Source organism: Branchiostoma lanceolatum, chromosome 15, assembly GCF_035083965.1.
Source record: "Branchiostoma lanceolatum isolate klBraLanc5 chromosome 15, klBraLanc5.hap2, whole genome shotgun sequence".
NCBI lineage: Eukaryota > Metazoa > Chordata > Leptocardii > Amphioxiformes > Branchiostomatidae > Branchiostoma > Branchiostoma lanceolatum.
The window spans coordinates 12,564,538-12,589,164 of NC_089736.1; the positions used below are offsets into that span (position 1 = coordinate 12,564,538).

Here is a 24,627-nt window from a genome sequence, read left to right on the forward strand (position 1 = left end):
CCTCTAAGAACCCTATTGACTCGGAGGTATCACTGAGGTGGGGCGTTGTGTTATGGCACAGCAGCTGCTTGTCCAGCCCAAAATCCCTTAACTTTTGGGGTTACACGATGTACCCCGGCTGTAAATTCCAGTCCCTATAATTATAGTACATTGGAAAAAGAAAACCTAACGCTGTCTGTGCTTGGAGGCTTTAGCTGATATTAATAGTCGTGGCTACCCCAGGTTTGTCTTTGGGCTGGTTTAAGGGATTGTTCAGTTGGTATATTAATGAGACCATGAGAAACTAAGTGGTTAGATGGGTATCTCTCCTTCCGTCAGAAATGGGTGGCCATGGTAGGCCTCTTAGCATTTTAGATACACTATTGGTTTGTTCATCTCTTCTAATCTTGTAAAAATTTTGATACTCTTACAGCCAGTACCAACCCCCCTGCCCCGTGTGATGAGGATGAGTTCCAGTGCCACAGTGGACAGTGTATCCTGGCCAGGTGGAGGTGTGACAAGGACGAGGACTGTATGGACAAGTCTGACGAGTTCAACTGTACAGGTAAGGACTAGGAAAACTTCTAGTTCATTTTTAAGATTAATCTGGTACCAGTTTTGCTTTTATTATACCATCCTAACTTAGTTGTGGCTTTCGCCTTCAATACAAAATTGAAGAGCTTGGAAGCATGAAAATATTTGTGCCATTCTTCTGCAAGTAAAAGACAGTATTTCTTATGCTTTTCATTTTTTCTTTGCCAACTGCATTTTCATACTGGTATTTTTTGGTCCCCAGGAAGAGATTTTGTTGGAAACGTGACATTTGAACTAAAAAGGACAGGAAAAAAATTGGTCTCCAGGACCTGTCCTTCCATCCCGGGACGGAAATTTGCTTGTTGGGACGGAAAAGTATTTCACCCTTTCCGTCCCAAATTCTGAACTTTATGACTTGAAATTGATGGAAATGTAGTTTGTAAGCTTAGAATGACGAATTTAACAACGAAAACTCAAATTTAAACATTGGCTCCCAAACAATGAGTGGGACAGAAAAGATTCAAAGCTGGAGACAGCCCTGATCTTAAGAATCAAAATGGTCTCAAAAATTTAAGGGTTTGGTGTTGTCACTGTATTCTAGGAAGTATAAACAGTGTGTGATCTGGAACATACAAATGTAAGTTCCTGTATAAAGCAGAAAAACGGTTTATCCTTAGAATCATGCATAAAGACTATTTGAAAAATCAAGGTTTGTTTTCATCCGTCCATTCAGGGAGTGAGCGACCGTGCGACCCAGAACAGGAGTTCATGTGCAAAACCAGCGGGGAGTGCATCAACCTAGACTGGCGGTGCGACCAGGAAGAAGACTGCGAGGACGGTTCGGACGAAAAGGACTGTAAAGCGACATGCGAGCTTCCCAACCGCAATTGTGCCAACGACACCTCCATCTGTCTCACCCCCGATAAATTCTGCAACAAGAAGCCTGACTGTCCCGACGGATCGGACGAGGGAAAACTCTGCGACATACTCGACTGCGATATCAACAACGGCGGGTTTGTTTGTTTGTTTGTTTTCTTGAGATCGCAGAGAACTGATGTGTTCAAAAATCCATATTTACCTAGAACTATGACATACATGTAGTGGAACTCGTTACCAGACAAGTACTGTAGAGGCATCTTCATTAGATAGGGAAACTTTTCACAGTGGTTTTAAGTTCACGTTAAAGAGTTCACAGTGAAAACCGAGAACATAAAATCAATGAACATTTCTGCATTTACAGTATTCTATTCCTGAATTCTCCACAGTTGTAGTCACATATGCCAGCCGTGGAGTACGCAAAAAATCGTGAACTTAAAACCACCGTGCACATTTCTGCATGAACAGTATTCTATTCTTGAATTCTCCACAGTTGTGCATGTAGTCACATCTGCCAGCCGTGGAGTTTACCGCAAAAATCATGAACATAAAACCACCGCGCACATTTCTGCATTAAATTTTACAGTATTCTATTCTTGAATTCTCCACAATTATAGTCCCATATGTCAGCTGTAGAGTTTACTGCAAAAATCGTGAACATAAAACCACCGCGCAAATTTCTGTATTAAATTTTACTGTAACAGTATTCTATTCTTGAATTCTCCACAGTTATAGTCCCATATGCCAGCCGTGGAGTTTACCGCAAAAATCATGAACATAAAACCACCGCGCACATTTCTGCATTAAATTTTACAGTATTCTATTCTTGAATTCTCCACAGTTATAGTCCCATATGCCAGCCGTAAAGTTTACCGTGGAAATCGTGAACATAAAACCACCGCGAACATTTCTGTATTCTATTCTTGAATTCTCCACAGTTATAGTCCCATTTGCCAGCCGTAAAGTTTACCGCGGAAATCGTAAACATAAAACCACGGCGAACATTTCTGTATTATTTTACAGTTTTCTTTTCTTGAATTCTCCACAGTTGTAGTCCCATATGGCAGCCGTGGAGTTTACCGCAGAAATCTCGAACATAGAACCACCGCAAACATTTCTGCATTAATAGTATTCTATTCTTGAATTCTCCACAATTATAGTCCCATATGTCAACTGTAGAGTTTACTGCAAAAATCGTGAACATAAAACCACCACGCACATTTCTGCATTTACAGTATTCTATTCTTGAATTCTCCACAGTTATAGTCACATATGCCAGCCGTAGAGTTTACCGCAAAAATCATGAACATAAAACCACCGCGCACATTTCTGCATTAAATTTTACAGTATTCTATTCTTGAATTCTCCACAGTTATAGTCACATATGCCAGCCGTGGAGTTTACCGCGGAAATCGTAAACATAAAACCACGGCGAACATTTCTGCATTATTTTACAGTTTTCTTTTCTTGAATTCTCCACAGTTGTAGTCCCATATGGCAGCCGTGGAGTTTACCGCAAAAATCATGAACATAAAACCACCGCGCACATTTCTGCATTAAATTTTACAGTATTCTATTCTTGAATTCTCCACAATTATAGTCCCATATGTCAGCTGTAGACTTAACTGCAAAAATCGTGAACATAAAACCACCGCGCACATTTCTGCATTAAATTTTACAGTATTCTTTTCTTGAATTCCCCACAGTTATAGTCACATATGCCAGCCGTGGAGTTTACTGCAAAAATGGCGAACAAAAAAACACAGCAAACATTTCTTCATTTACAGTATTCTATTCTTGAATTCTCCACAGTTGCAGTCACATATGCCAGCCGTGGCCGATGGGCGTGGTGTGTCTGTGTCCGGACGAACTACGACTCAGCGCGGACAATAAGACGTGCGAGGAGGTGAAGTGGTGTGAACAGCTGGGCATCTGTAGTCAGATCTGTACTCCGGTGGGGAAGTCGTACCGCTGTGAGTGTCAGGAGGGATGGGAGTTGGAGCCGGATGAGTACACCTGCAGGAGCACTGGTAATGTCTTACTTATTGTTTTTTGTGTGTACGTGCGTGCCTGTCTGTGTGTGTATTTGTGGGCATCTGTAGTCAGATCTGTACACCCGTGGGGAAGTCGTACCGCTGTGAGTGTCAGGAGGGATGGGAGCTGGAACCTGATGAGTACACCTGCAGGAGCACTGGTACAGTCTGTTCCTTATTGTTTTTTCGTGTGTGTACGTGTGTGCCTGTCTATGTGTGTATTTGTGGGCATCTGTAGTCAGATCCGTACACCTGTGGGGAAGTCGTACCGCTGTGAGTGTCAGGAGGGATGGGAGCTGGAACCTGATGAGTACACTTGCAGGAGCACTGGTACAGTCTTCCTTATTGTTTTTTTTGTGTGTACGTGCGTGCCTGTCTGTGTGTGTATTTGTGGGCATCTGTAGTCAGATCTGTACACCCGTGGGGAAGTCTTACCGCTGTGAGTGTCAGGAGGGATGGGAGTTGGAGCCGGATGAGTACACATGCAGGAGCACTGGTACAGTCTGTTCCTTATTGTTTTTTCGTGTGTGTACGTGTGTGCCTGTCTATGTGTGTATTTGTGGGCATCTGTAGTCAGATCTGTACACCTGTGGGGAAGTCTTACCGCTGTGAGTGTCAGGAGGGATGGGAGTTGGAGCCGGATGAGTACACATGCAGGAGCACTGGTACAGTCTGTTCCTTATTGTTTTTTCGTGTGTGTACGTGTGTGCCTGTCTATGTGTGTATTTGTGGGCATCTGTAGTCAGATCTGTACACCTGTGGGGAAGTCTTACCGCTGTGAGTGTCAGGATGGATGGGAGCTGGAACCGGATGAGTACACATGCAGGAGCACTGGTACAGTCTTCCTTATTGTTTTTTTTGTGTGTACGTGCGTGCCTGTCTGTGTGTGTATTTGTGGGCATCTGTAGTCAGATCTGTACACCTGTGGGGAAGTCTTACCGCTGTGAGTGTCAGGAGGGATGGGAGCTGGAACCAGATGAGTACACCTGCAGGAGCACCGGTACAAGCTTCCTTATTGTTTTTTTGTGTGTGTACGTGCATGCCTGTCTGTGTGTGTATTAGTGGGCATCTGTAGTCAGATCTGTACACCTGTGGGGAAGTCTTACCGCTGTGAGTGTCAGGAGGGATGGGAGCTGGAACCTGATGAGTACACCTGCAGGAGCACTGGTACAAGCTTCCTTATTGTTTTTTGTGTGTGTACGTGCATGCCTGTCTGTGTGTGTATTAGTGGGCATCTGTAGTCAGATCTGTACACCTGTGGGGAAGTCGTACCGCTGTGAGTGTCAGGAGGGATGGGAGCTGGAGCCTGATGAGTACACCTGCAGGAGCACCGGTACAAGCTTCCTTATTGTTTTTTTGTGTGTGTACGTGCATGCCTGTCTGTGTGTGTATTTGTGGGCATCTGTAGTCAGATCTGTACACCTGTGGGGAAGTCTTACCGCTGTGAGTGTCAGGAGGGATGGGAGCTGGAACCTGATGAGTACACCTGCAGGAGCACTGGTACAAGCTTCCTTATTGTTTTTTGTGTGTGTACGTGCATGCCTGTCTGTGTGTGTATTTGTGGGCATCTGTAGTCAGATCTGTACTCCAGTAGGGAAGTCTTACCGCTGTGAGTGTCAGGAGGGATGGGAGCTGGAGCTGGATGAGTACACCTGCAGGAGCACTGGTACAAGCTTCCTTATTGTTTTTTGTGTGTGTACGTGCATGCCTGTCTGTGTGTGTATTTGTGGGCATCTGTAGTCAGATCTGTACTCCAGTAGGGAAGTCTTACCGCTGTGAGTGTCAGGAGGGATGGGAGCTGGAGCTGGATGAGTACACCTGCAGGAGCACCGGTACAAGCTTCCTTATTGTTTTTTTGTGTGTGTAAGTGCATGCTTGTCTATGTGTGTATTTATGGGATCTGTAGTCAGATCTGTACACCTGTGGGGAAGTCTTACCGCTGTGAGTGTCAGGAGGGATGGGAGCTGGAACCAGATGAGTACACCTGCAGGAGCACTGGTACAAGCTTCCTTATTGTTTTTTTGTGTGTGTACGTGCATGCCTGTCTGTGTGTGTATTAGTGGGCATCTGTAGTCAGATCTGTACACCTGTGGGGAAGTCTTACCGCTGTGAGTGTCAGGAGGGATGGGAGCTGGAGCCTGATGAGTACACATGCAGGAGCACCGGTACAAGCTTCCTTATTTTCTACTAGTTATCCTTAATCGTTTTCTTCCTGGGCTGTGTGGTAAGCTGTTCAAATTTGGTGAAAGAGATATTTCAATAGCTACTCGACAATGTACAGAAGTCTAAGTGATCATGAGTTTGTGCCTAACAGTAACACAAAAGACATATTATAAGTTGCATAATGTTGTCAAAATCATAATGGAATGATGCCAAAATTATTCTCTTTGTGAAAGATAGAACTCTTCAAAGTTACATTTACTGCTGATTTTCATGCTTATTGTCCAATATGGATGCATTTTTGGACTGAATTAGTTTGGAGCTCTCTAATTACTGTTCATGTTGAAATTGTCACATATAACTTGAAACTACCTTGAAAATGCTGTAACAGTTCTGTCTTCTGCCTGCCTATCCCATTGTGTAAACCGAAAACTTAAATCCACTGTAAACACTCCATTTTCTTCCTACTGTGAAGTCAAATCCCTGGGAACTTACAGGCATCTACAGAAGTAAGAAAATAAACTTATTCTGGTTATTTCACAATGACTTGAAAAAAAATGAACCCTCACCTCTTTTCTGTTTCCCCCCAGATCCTGCTACTCCCTATGTTGTTTTCTCCAACCGCCACGAGCTGCGGCGTATCGACCTGTCGTCTAAGGACTTCCAGTACCGCGTGTTGGTGCCAGGGCTGCGGAACACGATAGCCATTGACTATGACCTGTCCACAAACTCTCTGTTCTGGACTGACGTGGTGGAGGATAAAATCTTCAAAGGAAACATGAGTTCAACAGGAGGTAAGGATATTTATATTTAAATGTATTGTTTTCTGTCAGGTTTCTTCTCCTCCTCCTGTCATTTCATTTTTGGGCCAAATGACCTGAAATGTGGCATGGAGGTAAAGGAGACAAATACCCCCAGGCGTTTTGTTTTGTTTTGAAACAGGCCTTAAAAACATTTTTTAGGAGTTTTTTTGGGTATTTTTAGGCAAAAATTAATCGGTACAAGGGTGCCTTGAACATGTCCCTACAGGACTTCAATCACAGAATCCATACTTTATCAGTGCTCGAAGTACCATGTGCATGATTGTGAAGTTTGTGCATGTGAAATTGGAGCCGTGCACTTAACCCTCAAACCACCGTAGCTTTTCTACGACTAATCTTACCGTATGGGGTCAAAACTGACCCCACAATGTTTTCTACAAATATAGCTTTATTGGTGACTATTTTTGTGGCTTGTACATATGTATAGTTTAAGTAATCTATAAGGGACAGTTTGACATGAATAGGTGTGAATTAATTCTGTTCATTATGATAATTTATGCAAAAATAGGGAACATCGTCTTTTGCAACTAACGCTATTCAGACAAGTGGGCTCTTTTGAGGCCTGCGCCAACACTTGATGTCATATAGCATCTGAATGTCTTACTCTAGAACAACCAAACTTGGTCACCTTTGCTAAAATTTTGTTGGCAACAATTTTAAATGAATGAAATAACTAATCAAGGTTTTCATGTTGCTATGGCAACCGCCTTCTTCGAGCCATATTTGGAAAAAGTCGCTACTTTTGGATTTTACAATGTAATTCTAGGGCTGTCTTTTTAAACTGCACTTATTTTCTGACATCAATACCAACCAAATTAATTCACTATCACTTTTTTGATTTAATAGTCATAATTTATGCATATTTGATTACGTCATCGGTCAAAATCAAAGATGGCGGACGATATAATTAGATTAGCTATAACCGGCTATTTCAACCTCAAATTTCATCATTACCATGTTTATTCAAACAGAAACAATCTTAATATAAACGCTTTGGTCCATTTTTATTGTGTTATAAGGTTATATGATGAAAAAATGCATTTGAAATAATTCAAGATGGCGGAACCAAGATGGCGGATTTCGCTAGTGTATTTTGATATGAATATGATTTTTATGACGTCGTTTTGACGTCGTTCCTGTTGCCATCTACAAATAACGTCTTTGGATATATTATGATTTATCATACATAATTTCTACTTAAGTTTTATCGTGTACCTTTGAATTATATGGAAATACCCAATTTGTTTGTTTTCGTCAATAAAGTCACATAAATGACGTCATAATACGTCGCAACGTCATTAATTTTTACGTTCATTTGAAAAATTTGTTTTTTTCACGTTTCTACAAAATCATATTTTGTAACTATGATCATGATAACCCTTATCATACATGTTACTGGATGACAAGTATAAAAGAATAGGGAATATGAGTGCAGATTTTGCTGGGGTCAGTTTTGACCCCACTGGACCATGCGTAAACTTTCTAGAATAACTTAATCAACAATGAGCCAATCTCGGTAAAAACTTGTGAGAAGTTATAAGACATATATACAAACAAACTCATAGAAGGAATTTTGTTTTCGACTCGAAATGTCAAAATGGCACATCTTGATATACGCCTGGGGTCAGTTTTGACCCCATACGGTGGTTTGAGGGTTAATAACCAGCCTGCACTGTTGCAAGCAGGCTAACGTAGTAGAAATTTATCCCCTTCTACTCACATAGATTTTCACTCCGAATGAAGAATCGGTCAAAACACAAATTCTACATGAGGCAAGCAACATTTGTATCCCTTTTGAAGTTGTATTCCATCCGTTTGAACATGTATATGACACCATTTTTTTGCCACCAAGTGCATTAAACTTTCCCAAATATGCAAATGAAGTTGAAATATGCAAATGCTTATGTTTACACATAGGTATCTCCAGTATCCGGCCTGTAGTCCAGACTGGACTGGCAACAGCCGAGGGTCTGGCTGTGGACTGGGTAGGGAAGAACATGTACTGGGTGGAGAGTAATCTAGACCAGATCGAGGTGGCTCGGCTCAACGGCATGTACCGTACCACGCTGATCGCGGAGGAGATGGAGAGCCCACGTGCCATCGCGCTTGATCCACGAGTAGGGTAAGTTCTGGAATATACAAGCACTGGATGCATGAACTGAAAGAAAATGTTCTGCAGGACATCATCATCATCATCATCGGTCAGTGGCGCAGCGGCCGATCACACGTCTTCTCCACATCCGCCGGTCAGTAGCAATGATCTGCAATGGCTACTGAATGCCTTAGCTGTCCAGGGCCAATCACCTGTTCAGTTGCCAGAGCGGATTAAACCAATACTGGCTAGTAACTGAAATCTGCAGGACATACATGTACCACAAAGTTCTGTGGGACAACTTTTAAGTTTCGATGTATATTATGTCGCCTATACTGTAGTTCTAGTGATGCTAAAGAAGAGTGATGGATGTCACTTGAAGCAACCAGAAGTAATCTCTGTATTTTATCCAGTTGTAGAAATTGATTTGTCTTAAATTATTGTTTACTTAGATGTCTAACAGAAGGTTTTTTTTCACCGCGCCTTAGATTATTATCCAATCCAGACATTCAGAATGCTGTCTGTGATGACCACCTGTCTATTGTCACCATTGTCTTCAAGTTCCTTGGGTGGTCACTACCGACAGTCTTGACTGTAGCCATAAAACGTTTTGAAAATGTGAAATATCCTTGTCCTTGGTGCTGAATGTAGGGGAGTTATAGGTTATAAACCTGTCCTTGGTGCTCAATAAATAGTCTAGCACCATCTTTTAAATTTTAACTATATTGTAACTATAATATTTATTCCATTACTGTGACTCCCACAGGTACCTGTTCTGGACAGATTGGCAGTCCAACCGTGCCCGTATCGAGAGGTGCGACATGAGTGGAACTAACCGGAGTGTGATCCACTGGGTGGCCAGCGACGGAGGCTGGCCAAACGGTCTGGCGGTGGACTACCTGGACAGCAGGATCTTCTGGGTGGACGCAAAGTTAGTTCAGATTCAGTTTTAAATTTTCCCTTAATGTTGTAACTTAGAAATGGAGAATATCAAATAGCATGTAATTATAAGTTAGGCCATGTTGATTTGATTACATGTATGTGAATGACATCTGTACATCAAATGTCCGTTTCCAGAAAAAAGTTGACCATACTGTAATGTGTAAATATTACAAAGCAGCTGGATAATGAGCAACTGTATGCTGTAAATTGCAAAAAATATTTCTGAAATCGGATACTAACGACAAAGTCAATTCAAAAGTCATCAAAGAAGATATGAAAGAACAAAACAAGAGAATATTTGGTATACCATACTCTGTGTAAGTCATTTGTTCATCCTTCCTGACCACTTAGATACATAATGAAGGCAATTTTTTTGGGCCAAACTTTTTTAAGCATCATTTTTTGGGTTCCCAGAGGATGTCATCCATACATTCAATACAATGTGGCCTTACAGTAAACAGTGGACCATGGCTTCATATCCCAATCTAAAGACTGCAAAATATTCCGGTTACGAGTAGTGCTGTGTACCAAAACCTGTGTTCAGGTTCAGGTCTGCATTCAGATCCAGAGGCTTAGGTTCAGGTCCGGAGTTATAAGTTCGGACCTGAACCCATGGTATATGTGTGCTAAAATGATTTTTTCCGTTATATGTAAAATTGCATATTGGCATATATTTTACATGCAATTTGAAAACTATCTATGCAAAAATATATATAGCCAGTATAGTAAACACAAAAGTTCACTTATGAACACAAAAATAGCAATGTTTTCATATTTTTTCATTGCAAATTTCATGATCAAAGGAAGGTCTATAATGGCTTAAGACAAAAAGTAGAGTATAAGTGAGAGATTTTTGTTTCAAGTCCGGACTTGTTTCCAGACGATTAGGTTTTTTTGGACCTGAACCTAAACTTTAGGTCCAGTCCGGATCAGGTCCGGGGTTTAGGTACGCAGCACTAGTTACGAGTGTGTATATTGTGTGGGCGACAACATCCAGGATTTGAACTTCCAAACTCTAGATCCAGTATCCACTTGACATTTGTACCTTACACAGTGTGTTAAACAATTCCTGTGATGGTTTTCAGGTCTGACTCTATCACATCAGCTGACTATGAGGGCGGTGCTGTGAGGAAAGTTCTTTGGGGACATCGTCACCTCAGCCATCCCTTCTCCATATCTCTGTATGCTGAGAAGGTGGGACATTTCAATGTTACACCTGTCAAAAATAAAGTGTCTTGATTTTTACTTATTCCATATGCCTCCATCTGTGTAACCATTGGTTTTGGAAAGCCCCCAAGATGATTATTTTTTCCTGAGAAGCCTTTTGCACCTTTTAAGGGCTCTACGATAGAAACCCTACTTTTTAACTCATACCTCGATGTAAGCTATGCATGTCATTGTAGATTTCATTTTTGTGAGTAGGAATTTTGGATGGTGACATAAAGCCTGCATCCTGTATATCAAGGGAGCTTCAGGCATAAGCCTCAAGTGTCAAACTTCTGCACATAAAGAACCCAACACACTTATCGAGAAAAGTAGGGGTTGACCCTGTGTGCTTGGTTAAATAAGTGAGCTATGGTGAAGCCGCATTGCACTTAGTCTACTAGCTAACAAATGCTTTGTCCTCAGTCTGAGGTTTGACTGCTTTATCATTACCTATAAGTTAGTATTAACCTTTAGCACACTGAAGCAACCATTTGGTGGCACCCCATTCTGTATTGGCTACAGAGTTGGGCAGCAGGGAGAAGGTTAAGCACTTCTTTAACCATGAGATATTTACAAACTTTCCCAGGTGTTCTGGACTGACTGGAGGACCAACATGCTTGCCTCGGCCAACAAGTACACCGGCGGTAACTTCACCATCCTGCAGAGAACCAGCACCCAGCCGTTTGACCTACAGATCGTTCACCCCACCAGACAACCCAGTGGTGAGTCATGAAGGCAGGAATGAATGGATGAGTTAGCAAATAAACAAATACAGGAATATCAATTAAAAGCAGATGAGCTTTCATTTGGTCAAATGAAGGCTTTTATATTTTTACTGCCATGGAAAATGGAGTATAGTTTATGACGTGTCTGTGTGTGTGTGTGTTTCCTTCATTTTGTAGTCTTCATAACATCTCAAGAACCTTCAGATTGATTACAATGATATTTTTTTTCACATCTGTAAATTGATAGAGTTTTATGACAGGCAAACTTAGACTGCTTAAGATTAGGGGAAAATGAAAAAGCGTATAAGTGAGTCTACAAGTCCGTCAGTGACAGAAGTAGTTTTGCGTCAAGAAAAGCGATTCAACATTTTTTTTCTAAACAGACTTCTTTCGACTAGTTCTTTGCTGAAAGTGAAAGAGATATCGATTCAGTTTAGCTCACTAAAGAGCTATTCTTCCACTGGTCATGACAGAAAAGACAGACGCTATGTACAGTATGTACAGGTTCATTGTACCGGGGAAATTCCCCTAGTAGCTCTTTTCGAGAAGCACAATGTACAGCGGACCACGGCTTAACGTCCCGTCCTAAGGACTGCGACCCTTTCCGGTAGCGTGTATGTCGGGTGAGTGACACGGCTGGGATCGAACTCATGGCTCTTAGTTCCAGAGCCAGGGTTGCTAACCACTGGACTACACACGCTACTGTGGTCTTTCTCAGGATAAAGTTTAGTTTCTATGTATTACAGCATTACATGTAGATTAAACTCAAATAAAGTGTTAAAATAAGAGAAATGTTTGGAAGCTGTTGTTATTTGCTTAAGCTGTAGTCTTAGTCCAATTGTTTCTCAATCTCCCTACATGTACAGTTAACAACCATCCCTGTGCCAACAAGACAAAGAACGACTGTTCCCACCTGTGTCTGATCGGGTACAACGGAGCGTACGCCTGCCGTTGTCCTCAACGCTACAAGCTAAAGGCTGACAACCATACCTGTGAATGTAAGTATACAATGAAAAATTAATGGAGGTTAGACATCCAGGAAGAATAACACGTAATACAATAGATCAAGCAACTGGATAGATTCTCTCTAGAGTCAAAACATTTCAGACAGCATACACTGTCTTCCATAAGTTACTGAGATCGGTTTCATTCTCAGTCACATATAGTGGATGCCATCAGAAATGTCTCTAAGAGAAACTACATGAAGTCCGTGACTTATTCTGTGTTATGTTGGTACCCTGAAGTTTTAGCTTAGCCAAGAAAAATAAATGCTCATCCTAGACCTTAATTGGAGGGGAGCTTTCATATCATATGTTAAATTTCTGTGCTCAGTGACATTGTGATTCCTATGCTTGCATTCTATTTTATGACTCAAAGAGATAGCCATTTGGCATTATGAGAATAGGTTATTGTAGAGAAATTATCATTCAGAATTTCTCGACCTTCTATAGCTCATATATGAAATAAAAATTCATCAAAATTTGAGTCTGATAAAAAATAGTAACATCACACACTGTTGTAAAACCCTCTAATGTTCCAACATGTATTCTCGGGACAGGAAGTTTACTATGACATGTTTTCTCCACACAGTGGATGGGAAGTTCCTCCTGTATGCCCGACAGTTGGAAGTGCGCGGTGTGGACCTCCTCAAACCTTACTACAACATGATGTCTGCCCTGACCCTCCCACATATTGGGAACGTGACAGCCGTGGACTTTGATGCTAAAGAGGAGAGAATCTACTGGATGGATCTGAGATTCCCCGCTCTCAGAAGGGCTTTCCTGAACGGCTCCGATGTAGAAACCCTCGTCACATCGCAAGGTAGTTGCAGTTATCATTTTGTGTTAGATTGTTCTTTTACCAAAATGGTCCAATCAAGGATTTTGATTTTAAGAAATCTTGGTGTACTGTAGACTGTCACTAAGTGTAATAGCAATATACATGTCTCGACATGATTGTAATCCAAAAGTGCCAACAGACACATGTGATTGAATGTAGAAACCTTGAGCTTGGTCGCATCGCAAAGCACTTCAGTTTTCATGATTTTTTTTTTGTAAATTCTTTTTTTTTTTTTTTAAATAAAAATCCGTTATCCAAGAAATTAAATTGGTGTGGCCAAGAAAAGTTTATATGGTTGGTCTTATTTTGATTATTGGGCAAGTTTTTTATTGAGAAAAAAAAGTTGTATAAAAATTGTCTTTTGTGTATGTTGATCAATTCACTAATTGTATCAACTAAATCTGAAATTCATTTACATGTACATTTGTTTGCTTCTATAGATTTGACCAATACTGTGGGAATAGCTGTGGACTGGTTGTCCCGAAACCTGTACTGGACAGTCAACTTTGGAGAGAAGACGTCTATCGTAGTGTCACAGCTGGACGGCTCCTTCAAGAGAACTCTGAACATGTCACTCACTGCACCTGGATACATGGCTGTACATCCGTCAGAAGGGTAAGAAGGAATAATACGTAAATACAACACAGTGTTTTCCGTATCGACCAAGGTACCAACCCGTGGGAGGGCTGGGACCAAGGGTGATACGGAATACGCCGTGTTGTATTTTATTTATGTCATACCCACAAAAAAAAAACTTATTTAAATTTGAAATGTGCCAGAAGTTGAGACAGCTTTGTGTCGTCGAAGAAAATATTGTAACAAAATTGATTTTAATGTCCGAATGCCGATATTCCAATTTTCAACAGCGGCGCAACAGATGCACTCTTAGCCAGTATGAATGATTTGAATCAAACTAGGGAAGCCTGGGCCATACCGTAAAGTACGGACCGGCCAGAACACCCGTTTAAAGGTTATCGTGGCCAGAGTATGAGGCATTTATTGCACAATATGCTGAATCTTTTAAAGCTAGAATCACACTGCAAGCCATTGATCTTTTACTGCAATTGCAACTGTTACAGAAGCTTTAACTTACACAGTCACACTTTGGGTTAGGTTTTGAAATGCTGAAATTTGAAGCTAATTTTATTAAGTTGGGCCAGTATGGAAGTGGATACACTACTTCGGAATTCAATTTAGAGTTGTTCAGAGAGTTTCCTTGCTGTTTCAGTAGCAGAGAATATTTCTAGAGGGAGGGGTCGCTAGCCCTTCCAATGTGCTTTTATTTACCGTGAACAAAAAGCCCATTTTCTGATTTGTTATATTTTTTCTCCCAACCTTTAGTCTGATATTCTGGTCTGACGGTGGTGATGTTCCCTACATCGGACGTGCAAACGCAGATGGCAGTTCTGTTTCACAAATCGCTCAAAACGTCTCCACTCTGAGTAAGTCTGGTTCAAGCCTTCTACATGAACTGTATTTCATCTACATGTACATGTACTTGTAGTCACTGGGGGTACACTATACAAATAAAGTGTTTTATAAAAGAACTTACTTTCCTCTGTGTCATAGTACCAAATGCAAAAAGCTGTTAGATTTTATTCATAAGCAGTTCTTAGAATAGTCGCTTGTTCCACTTGTGACCATGATGATAATGTTAACTTGCAAGATGTCTGTATACTTTTTCTACACACTGTTTCATGTTTCAATTAGCCCTCGGGCAAGAACTTGCAAATAAACTCCCAGTATCTTTATTTCTATTATTATGATAACGTTTATGATTATAAAGATTAAAACTCACACTTGGTAGCTGTGAACCTTGTTAGCTACTGGTTTTGTTTACTATTTTAGTCATTTATTCTGTCTAACATTCAGTGGCTATTCCTTGAATGATTTCATAAGGTTGGTGAATAAATGTATTAATAAGTTCTTTATTCACAACCCCATACTTACTTAATATACATCCTGTTCTTCTGTTCACCATTCCATGTTATAGAAAAAAAAAGATGTTAAGTTGACTATCATTCTGTTTACCATTCCTATAGGAAAAAAAGGTTAAGATTTAAAGGTTATAAGATTCAAATTCAAATGTAAGATGACCAGTATTAACTGTCAACTGTTTTTTTAAGGCTTAGCCCTGGACCATGTGGGGAAGAGATTGTACTGGATCAACAGTAACAGAACTGTGTCGTCCTGTAACTTGGATGGAACTGGCATGGCGACCATTGCTGGGGCTGTACAACAGAACATGAGCAGGCCTCATGCACTAGCTGTGGGAGGTACGTTATATATGCATCCTTCGTCCTTAGTTTGCTCAGAATTGTAGTGCCTTGTAGACTAAGTATACATTGTGGGTCAGCAAGTTTCCTTGCTGTTTCAGTAGCAGTATACACTCTTACACTTACAGGGAGTGGCTGCTAGTTCTTCCCCTTTAATGTGCTCAAGGCGTATTTGACAGGTCACTCAAGGAATTCTATGGATAATTAAATTTGTATGTTTTGCGCGTTTTTGTTGTAATAATAAATTAAATATAATGCATTTTGCATCATATTCTAATTGTAAAATTAAGCGTCACACAAGCCCAATTTTGGTCGCTCAACTATCGTGCAATAGTGTAAATGATTAAGAAACAACAGTTCTTGCAATTGAGGAAGCTCAAGTTACAAAACTTTGTGTCAGGTTTTAGGTTCTGTAGGACTGGACAAATGGAATTATCAAATTTGGCGTTGTTCCTTCTTCCATGTACATGACGCATTGTACAATTCAACAGATCTATTCAAGTGACTTTGAGATGGCTACTATAGGCAGCATTCCTTACATGTATGTTTCAGTCAATGAGAAAATGTAACCAAAGGACCACCAAAAGTGGTCACACAACAGCCATGATCCTTATGCATAGGTGTTCACTAGAGTGCAGGTTTGACAGTGAATTATATCGAATGTGTTTATCAGCGCTTAAATCTGCCGATTGTGTCCACAGGTGACCTGATGTACTGGGGAGACCATACGTCCAATCAAATCATGGTGGCCAGCAAGATTGACGGTAGCGGCATGAAGGTGTTCCGCGGTCGCACCAGCAAGGTCATGGACATCAAGGTCTTCGACTCAGACGTCCAGACCAGGACAGGTTAGCTCAAGAGTTTCTTGACAGAGACTTGCATTCTTTATAAAAGTGAAACAATTAATTCCTATAAAAGCAAAGCTTATTGTATGCAAAAAAAGTTACTCACAAGCAATTTTGAAAATTGCCTTTCATTTCAATATTTATCCAGGCCATCGTCAGGTGTATCTAATTACCTTGATGTCTTACCTTCATTGACGTATCAAACCTTATTAGAAACTACCGTATATGTTTCGACCGACAATCTTAAAGTTTTTGCCCAGGAATTTCAAGATTAGTACAATTATAGATATGTACTGGAATAACTTTATGTAATATACCTAACCAGAGTTCCGGATATAAGATGATGATGAAAGATATATGGCTAGAATCTATTCTTCTATATGACAAAATAGCAGATTAGTTGAAAAAGACTTTGGGTATTGTGGTATGCTTGTACAATCATGAATATTGATGAATTACATGTAGTAAGTAACTGCTTGTGAGTGAGGGTGTGCAACTTGTTATTGAAGGAATAAAGAAAGGAATAAACAAACGGAAATAACAAACAAATGCTCTTTTTTTCCCTTAGGACCCAGCGGCAGTAACCCATGTTCCACCAACAACGGAGGCTGTCAGCAGCTGTGCCTGCCTGCTGGTGCTGTGAAACGGACCTGTAGTTGTACAGCTGGCTATGAACTTCAACCTGACAACATGAAGTGTACTGGTACGTAGGGATCAGTTCTAGCACCAGTAGTGGTGTGAAATTCTGTGGATCTGTGGGCTAGAGTTCATTCTTAGGGTCGGCTCTAACTCAGACATGTTGTAAGGGATTGCATTCTTCATTTCGGATGGTGACGTAAAGCTGGCGGCCCTGTGTATAAGTGTTAACCTTAAGCGTCACACCTCTGCATGTAAAAGAACCCAACACATTTATCAAGAAGAGTAGAGATGACCTTGTGTGCTTGGCTAAAAAATGTGAGCCATCACATTGCACTACAACTATAACTCCTTGAAAAAGCAATATGCTTCACCTCAATTGAGAAGGTCTACTCAGTTGGTCAATGGCTCAACTGTACCTTAGCATACATGTGTAGCAATCTAGTTTTCAGTAATTTTGCGGTGACTGGTTTTATTTCATCTGCAATTTGTGGCAAACCTGAAACTTTGCATTGTTTATACATAAAAAGTCTTCATTTGTAGCATGGAACACACAGTGGCCCAGCAAGAATGTCAAAATAATTAAGATTCATTGTCCACAATGTTATATCACGAAAAGAAAAACATAATATGTCTCCTCATGGAATCCTAATGTTTGCTTTCATGGCCTTTCATGTAATCTTTTTAGAACATTGTATGCTCATTGACAACAATATTTTTTTCTTCCTTTCAGGTTTGAGTGAATTTATCCTGTATTCTGTACATGAGGAAATCAGGGGAATCCAGCTGAATCAACAGCAGGGCAATGAACAGTCAGATGCCCTGTCGCCCATCCGAGGCAGCGCTCTTGCTGTAGCCATCGACTTTCTTGCTGGTATGTTTGTTTTCCTTTTAATGTGTTGAGCTGAAAGTGTACTTTAACTAACTGATAGTGGCTCTAGACTTGAATAGGTGTGGGAAGCTGTGCAGCCCCTTCCAAAAATAATGTCATCAGGTCGGTAGAACACAGGATATAGGACATTCTTTTTGCACAATGAGTAATTCTCACCTGATGACGTTTCGGTGTCTGTCAGACACCTTCTTCAGAGCTTCTGAGTGGAGCACTGCTTATCTATTGCTAACCTCTTGTCTAAGTATTTATTTTATTTATTTATTTGTTTGGCTGCGTACAATGTACAGGAGCCAAGGCTGCCCGACTAGCTATTGCTAGTATTTAAAAAAGAAAGACACCAAGAAGCACATTCAGCAAGAGCTTTGTTGTAGAACAGGGTACTGGGTCTGTCCCTGGTGCTGAAACTGCTGCGATTGTTTTCCATTGAGGAGAAGTGATTATTGCATGAGAACAGAAGCAATGTTAAGGAAACTATCTTTTTAAGATTGATTTCTAACCTGTTATTAGAAGAATTTGAATGACACAAACTGATGTTGTCAGTAACTGCCATGTCATTGCGCATGTTCGAATCAGTTCAATTACAATCTGACTCATTTACAACAGAAAAGTACAAAAATAATCCGTTTTTCTCGGTATTTTACGCAAGTGAGGAAGGAGAAATGTTACCGAAATTGTATAGTGATATCTGAAAACCTGCAACAGATGCCGGGTTCCGTGACACCGTTCAGGGTTCGGAGAATATCGTTTAAATTCGTTCTATTCTTAAGATACATTTGTGATTCCTTAGACAGTTTGTGAGTAAAATCCCTCCTATGACGACATAAGTTTGTGTCATTCAAATTCGTCTATTAGTAAAAAGATTTTTTTCTAATAAGAAGTATAATATATATATATTTCATCATATTCTGATAACAGATTTTGATAAAACATGATTGTGTCCCTGCAGAAAATGACACGATCTACTGGGTGGACACTGCCATGAAGTCCATCCACGTGAGTAACCGTAACCAGACCTGGCAGGATACTGTCATCACTACAGACATGGGGCGTGTGGAGGGACTCGCTGTCGACTGGGTCGCAAGTAAGTCTACAGTTCTGTCTTAAGAAAGACATCTCTAAAGAAAGACATCTCTTAAGAGAGACATAACGTAAGAAAGACATCTCTTAAGATAAAAAAGGATTCATAAATTTACCAACTTTTTAGATAAGTGCCATTTCTTTAGTAGTCTCCATTTTGATCAGAAATTAACCTAGCATGTTGCATGTTTTGCTTAGCTTCTGCCAATAATGTTATTTTCTCTTCCCTTATTATCTGATTAAGACTCAAATGGTTTTGAAAATTGTGCCTGATTTATCAAAGAATCTTTTGCTCACATTGCAGATTGTGCTTTTTGTGAATGGAATATAGAGGAAAATGTATTGCACTTTGAAACATATGGGATTTAGTCTAAAGCTGATTTTTAACATTTGACTTATAGCTTCACGAAGGCATGATCTCAGTCTTGATAACTGTGATCTCTAAGACAGAATTTTTTTATTTTTCTTCTAGAAAACATCTACTGGACAGATCAGCAGTTTGATCTGATTGAGGTTTCTCGCTGGAATGGTTCTTTCCGACATGTCATCGTCTCAACGGACCTGGACAAACCACGGGACATTGTGGTGCACCCTAGCCTTGGGTAGGTGTAGTAAAAGTAGTACTGTTAGTAGTAGTAGTAGAAGTAGTGTTAGTAGTAGACTAAGTAGATGCAGTAATAGCAGGGGTAGTATTGCATTGGGTAGGAAATGTGGGAGCTTGTTTGAATGCAGTTTTTCTGGCAGCACTTTGGCTTTCCACAAAGTCCAAGGACTGACTCGGTTTGTGAAGTTAATGTGAATATAGATAGTAAAAAATACCACTTGGTAGCTTACAAAACAATGTATACTGTCAAAGTTCTTTCAAAAGAAACTAAAACATTTTAGATGGAGCTTGGAAATCCCTTCACACATCTTGGGCCTCTTACCGATTTCTTTAAATTCTTACTTCTATGCTCATAAAGCCTAGAACTTAGTTTCAAATTTCATCAAATAATGAACATTTTGTGGTCTTCACAGTTACATTTTCTGGTCGGACTGGGGAACCCAGCAGAAGATCGAGCGAGCGGCCATGGACGGTTCCCAGCGAATCGTCCTCTACAACGACACCAGTCTCCAGTGGCCCAACGGAATGGCAGTGGACTACCAAACAGACATGGTCTACTGGGTGGACGCTAACAGTAACAGTATCGAGCGTATCAGCATAGATGGCAGCAACCATCAGTACATCTTAACTACTGAAAACCAGGACCTGTTTGCTATTAGTCTGTACAACGATAACATCTACTGGACAGATAGGTATGGTCACAAAATTTAATGCTCTTTTTTTTTCCAAATTCATCAAGTTGCTTGAATAACTGCCATTTGGCTTAATGCTCTTTTCTTTTTATCTCCATGAAAAGTGGAGATATAGTTTTGGGTGTGTCTGTCTGTCTCTCTATTTGTTTGTCTGTTTGTCTGTTTGTGTTTCCACCCTACTGTAGTCAGCATAACTCAAGAACCTCTTGATGGATTACGATGATATTTGGTATGTGGGTAGGTGTTGTGAAGCCAAAGTTCAAGGTCGATTTTGGGCCCCCTGGTATGTTACCTTGGTACTGCAACAGAACTTCCGTTTTTGTATCTTTTGACCTGGACGTGCTATGGTCTTTATTTTTAGGTGGCTGATAGCTTGTGATGTAATAAAGAAGTAATGTAGGTTTGGGCCCCCTAGCAGCTTGTTAAGTATTGTCCACAGTTCTTTATTTTGAACTTGTTAGAACTAGTGGAAGAATTGTGCTTAGGTTCAAAAATTGACTATTTCTATCCGGGGACCCCACTGTCCTTTGTACTGTTGATGAATTCTCAAGAGTTACTGAAATTTTCCCATTAGATAGAATGGTCAGATAGAAATCAATGGTCAGCAACAGATAGAAATCAATGGTCAGCAACAAGGCTATCAGTTTGAATGACAGAAATCTACCAATATTTCTGCAGGACCCACAAAAGTGGAGTGATAATGATGGGAAACAAGGACAACGCCACTATCAACCAGCGCACACTGAGAGACAACCTGGGTATTCAACTGAAGGACATAGCTGTGTTTAGTCAGCAGAGACAAAATGGTACAGTCTACTTGTTTTTGTATTCTATATGTAATTAATACATAAACCATGACTTAAGATTTAGAAAGACTTTAGAGTTCCAAAAATCACATTTATTTCAACTTACTGCTTAATGTGTATTACTGTAAAATAATGTTCGCGTTGATTTTAGGTTCGCGTTTTTCGCAGTGAATAGTCTAAAAACCACTGCAAAAAAGCTGTTCCATTGTTTGACTGTAGCGCTAATATTGTTTCAAACGCGAACTCAAAACCACCGCGAACACTCCCTTCCGAGGAATTGAATCCCCGCGAACATTTCTGCATTTACCGTACTCAATTTCCCAATATCACTCAAAATGGAAATTCATGGAAATTAATTTTGTACCTCTAAAAGCTATTAGATTTGTCTGTAAGCAATTGTGATGAAATGGATTCAAAGATTTTACATACCTCAAATATCTTAATAAACCAAGAACATTTTTCTTCTTTTTGATGGTTTAGCAGTAAACCTTGTGTACATTTTATTATGATAATGATAATGAAGACCTTTATTGTACATTTTTGCTCCACTGGGCCGTATCATTTTATATGATGGTTGTTAGCAACAGAATACAGTGAATACATGCAAGTTGTGCTTAAAGAGTACTAAAAGCAAGTTGTACTTACAAGTTGTGCTTGATAACGGCAAGTGTGTTGGTTGCAAAGCTATACATTTCAACTCTAATCATCAGATAATACAATATGTATGATCTTGATGTAAGATATTTGACTGTTTCCATACAGGTACCAACATCTGTGGGCCTCACACTGGTGCCGATGGTAAGGTCGTAGAGAACGGTGGCTGTGAACAGCTTTGTCTGTATGTGGGGAACAACAAGAGGAAATGTCGCTGCGGACATGGCATGCTGGCTGACGACGGCACAAGCTGTAAAGGTAAGTCGTCACACATACTGAAACTGAATAAGAAAGTTCTCTGTTCACAAGACATGTGTTTTTACCTAGTCTAGTCACCTTTCTCAGAGCAATACTGACCGGTTCTTCTTTGTACTGCAGCTAGGTGTCGCTGCTGCAATGTGAAGAATGTGGTCCCAAATGTCACTGAGTTTATATCCACTCCTCATAATGGTTCAAGACTGGAGTGGATTTTCTGATCCATATAGCCTCCTTTATGTAATGGGTGCATCTGTTGTCCTTTCTATCTATCACCTTGGCCCGTCTTAGTCTACTACAGAGTTCTTTCTTGTGATATTTTTTGCAGAAAGAAGTAAATTAGGCATGCAAGTGGATGTCACACTTTTTTCCTGCCAGTTTGTATTTCTTGTTTGTAATTGTTTCACAATCTTTTTTTGTGCAAGTTCAAAAAAAAATTCACCAACTTACATGTAGGAGTAGTTTTTCCCTGTTAACCAACATTTTCTTAAGGAAAAAAGTGACTTAGAACACAATTACTCTCCTGATCTGTGGTAAGAATTAAGAAGCTGTATAGCATGAACATAAACTGTCATCACGTCTTCTTACAGCACATGATGCCTACCTGCTGTACTCTGAGCGGATAAGTCTGAAGAGTGCTCATGTACTGGACTCCAAGAACAGGCCTATAGAAACTATTCAGGTGAGGAAACTTCTTTTGGATGATAGGTATATGATACATGTACATTGTACATGTGTTACAGGTTAGACATCTAGGTAATAACATACACAAGATATACAATACTTGTTTCATTCTCAATAAAGAAAGAAAGAAATGCAATACATTATACAATCCAGTTGTTATAAGGTACATTAAATTTTGTATAATTCTGTTTTTGATATTACGATAACGCCATAAGTTAAATTTTCTTGATGATTTCTTTTGAAGAAGTTTGTGCTATACATGTAGCAGTTTAAAACTGGCCAGTTGCCATCACATGCCTGCAAAGCTGATGTGTTACACTGATTGAGAAACACACAGTTTCCTACATTTTCACCATTACAAAGAGGGAGAAGTACCCAAACCTTTATTCTAGACTACATGTTTGATACTCGTACCAACATTTGCTTAATGTCAGCAAAACTGAAGAACCTGTAGATGGATTGTAATGATATTTGGCATGTAGGGAAGAGGAAGGTCAAGGTCAATTTTGGGCCCCCTGGTATGTGTCACTGGAATTGCAATGGCGTATGTGTCAAAATCTTCCAAGGAGAATAACTGAAGAAAGGAGCAACAGATTTTCATGTTATTTTTGACACATTGCTACCCAACTCCAGCTGAAGGATAACATGAGGAATGTGATTGGTCTGGCGTTTGACTACGGCAACGGAACCAACAAGAGGATCTTCTACAGCGACATTCACCACGGCAACCTCCAGTCTGTGTACGAAGACGGCACGGGACAGAAAATCATCGTGGAAAGTGAGTACTTCTGTTAAAACATTCTCCTATGTAGAGCCTAGCCCGATGCCTATACAATATACTATAATGATAATGATGATAAATGGTTTTTGGTCCGAAATTACCCATGCAATGGCAGCCAATGCTGAATTGCTGTAGGGTTTACAATCACATAATACACAATAATACACATGATACATATTTGCACACTTGCACTTAATGAAACTGTCGCAAGGGTCTGGCGGCTGCCATTCGGCGCCAGCAAGTGACCTCAATACGACCTTCCCCAATCGAAGTCAGGTACCCATTCACACCTGGGTAGAGTGAGGAAATTAGTGTAAAGTGCCTTTTCCAAGGGCAGAACATCGGGGCATACCGGTGGTTTCAAACCCGGGACCTCTCGGTTCTGGGCGAAACGTCCTACCGATTGTGCCATACGATGCCATATACGTAGCTTGAGGAGGCTCTGCTAAACCGGGCTGAGGTTTCCACTTTTGTGGGCGTGGCCTCTAGCCAGCTGTCAGCCAGTTGCTTTTAAATGTTTTCTTTAGGCAAAGCCAATTCTCTGATTTGGTTTGAGGCCACGCCCACAAATTTAAAGTGGAAACCTCACCCCGGCTTTCAAAAAAGTCTATCCAAGGTTTATTGTGTAGGCTGTGGTCAAGGCTCTGCATAGGAGAATATATTAAAAGAGTGTCTTGAATCCGCAAATTCCATTATCAAAATTTGTTTTATTCAGTTTTGACAAAAGGTTATAATTATCATTTCTTTAGTACGCCCATTTCTTAATTACGAATAGCATATCTTCGAGTGTTCTTGAATCGGATTTTTCCTTGTCGGAAACGAAATGCACACCTAGAGAATCACTACTGTAACAGTCTGAGAGATGACTTAATGTTGGCCAAAGCCTTTTCACTGTGTAAGGGAGATGAGGGATTTTTTTCTCTGAATACGCAGCAAAAGGATGCATGTTGAACTTTTATCTTTTCCCAGATGTGGGGTCAGTTGAAGGCCTTGCCTACCACAGAAGAAATGACGAACTGTTCTGGACGAGTTACACGGATTCCAACATTCGCCGATTCTCTCTGAACCAAACAAAGCCGGGAGCACGGAACGAGACTATCGTTGTGTTATCCCAGGAGGACCACCCTCGCGCTATTGTGCTGGATGAATGCCAAGGGTAAGAAGGATTTGTTAAAGGCATCCAGAGCATTTTATGAGGCTTGAAACTTGAATAAAAAA

At 40.4% G+C, this 24,627-nt stretch overlaps 1 protein-coding gene across 1 annotated transcript in view; it reads left to right on the forward strand.

Annotated features, from left to right (window-relative positions):
* The window catches only part of LOC136421283 (low-density lipoprotein receptor-related protein 1-like), a 128,650-nt gene that overhangs the window by 53,420 nt on the left and 50,603 nt on the right, over positions 1–24,627 (forward strand). Inside the window, exons 24-47 of the mRNA XM_066408513.1 lie at positions 413–544; positions 1,247–1,526; positions 3,202–3,419; positions 6,173–6,376; positions 8,321–8,525; positions 9,262–9,426; positions 10,523–10,631; positions 11,230–11,365; positions 12,235–12,366; positions 12,959–13,189; positions 13,648–13,822; positions 14,549–14,649; positions 15,334–15,483; positions 16,185–16,331; positions 16,897–17,031; positions 17,698–17,838; positions 18,803–18,937; positions 19,406–19,535; positions 19,951–20,229; positions 20,908–21,035; positions 21,798–21,947; positions 22,535–22,626; positions 23,262–23,406; positions 24,379–24,565. Of these exons, the coding sequence (XP_066264610.1) occupies positions 413–544; positions 1,247–1,526; positions 3,202–3,419; positions 6,173–6,376; positions 8,321–8,525; positions 9,262–9,426; positions 10,523–10,631; positions 11,230–11,365; positions 12,235–12,366; positions 12,959–13,189; positions 13,648–13,822; positions 14,549–14,649; positions 15,334–15,483; positions 16,185–16,331; positions 16,897–17,031; positions 17,698–17,838; positions 18,803–18,937; positions 19,406–19,535; positions 19,951–20,229; positions 20,908–21,035; positions 21,798–21,947; positions 22,535–22,626; positions 23,262–23,406; positions 24,379–24,565 (3,907 nt within the window). The remainder of the gene's footprint in view (positions 1–412; positions 545–1,246; positions 1,527–3,201; positions 3,420–6,172; positions 6,377–8,320; positions 8,526–9,261; positions 9,427–10,522; positions 10,632–11,229; positions 11,366–12,234; positions 12,367–12,958; positions 13,190–13,647; positions 13,823–14,548; positions 14,650–15,333; positions 15,484–16,184; positions 16,332–16,896; positions 17,032–17,697; positions 17,839–18,802; positions 18,938–19,405; positions 19,536–19,950; positions 20,230–20,907; positions 21,036–21,797; positions 21,948–22,534; positions 22,627–23,261; positions 23,407–24,378; positions 24,566–24,627) is intronic.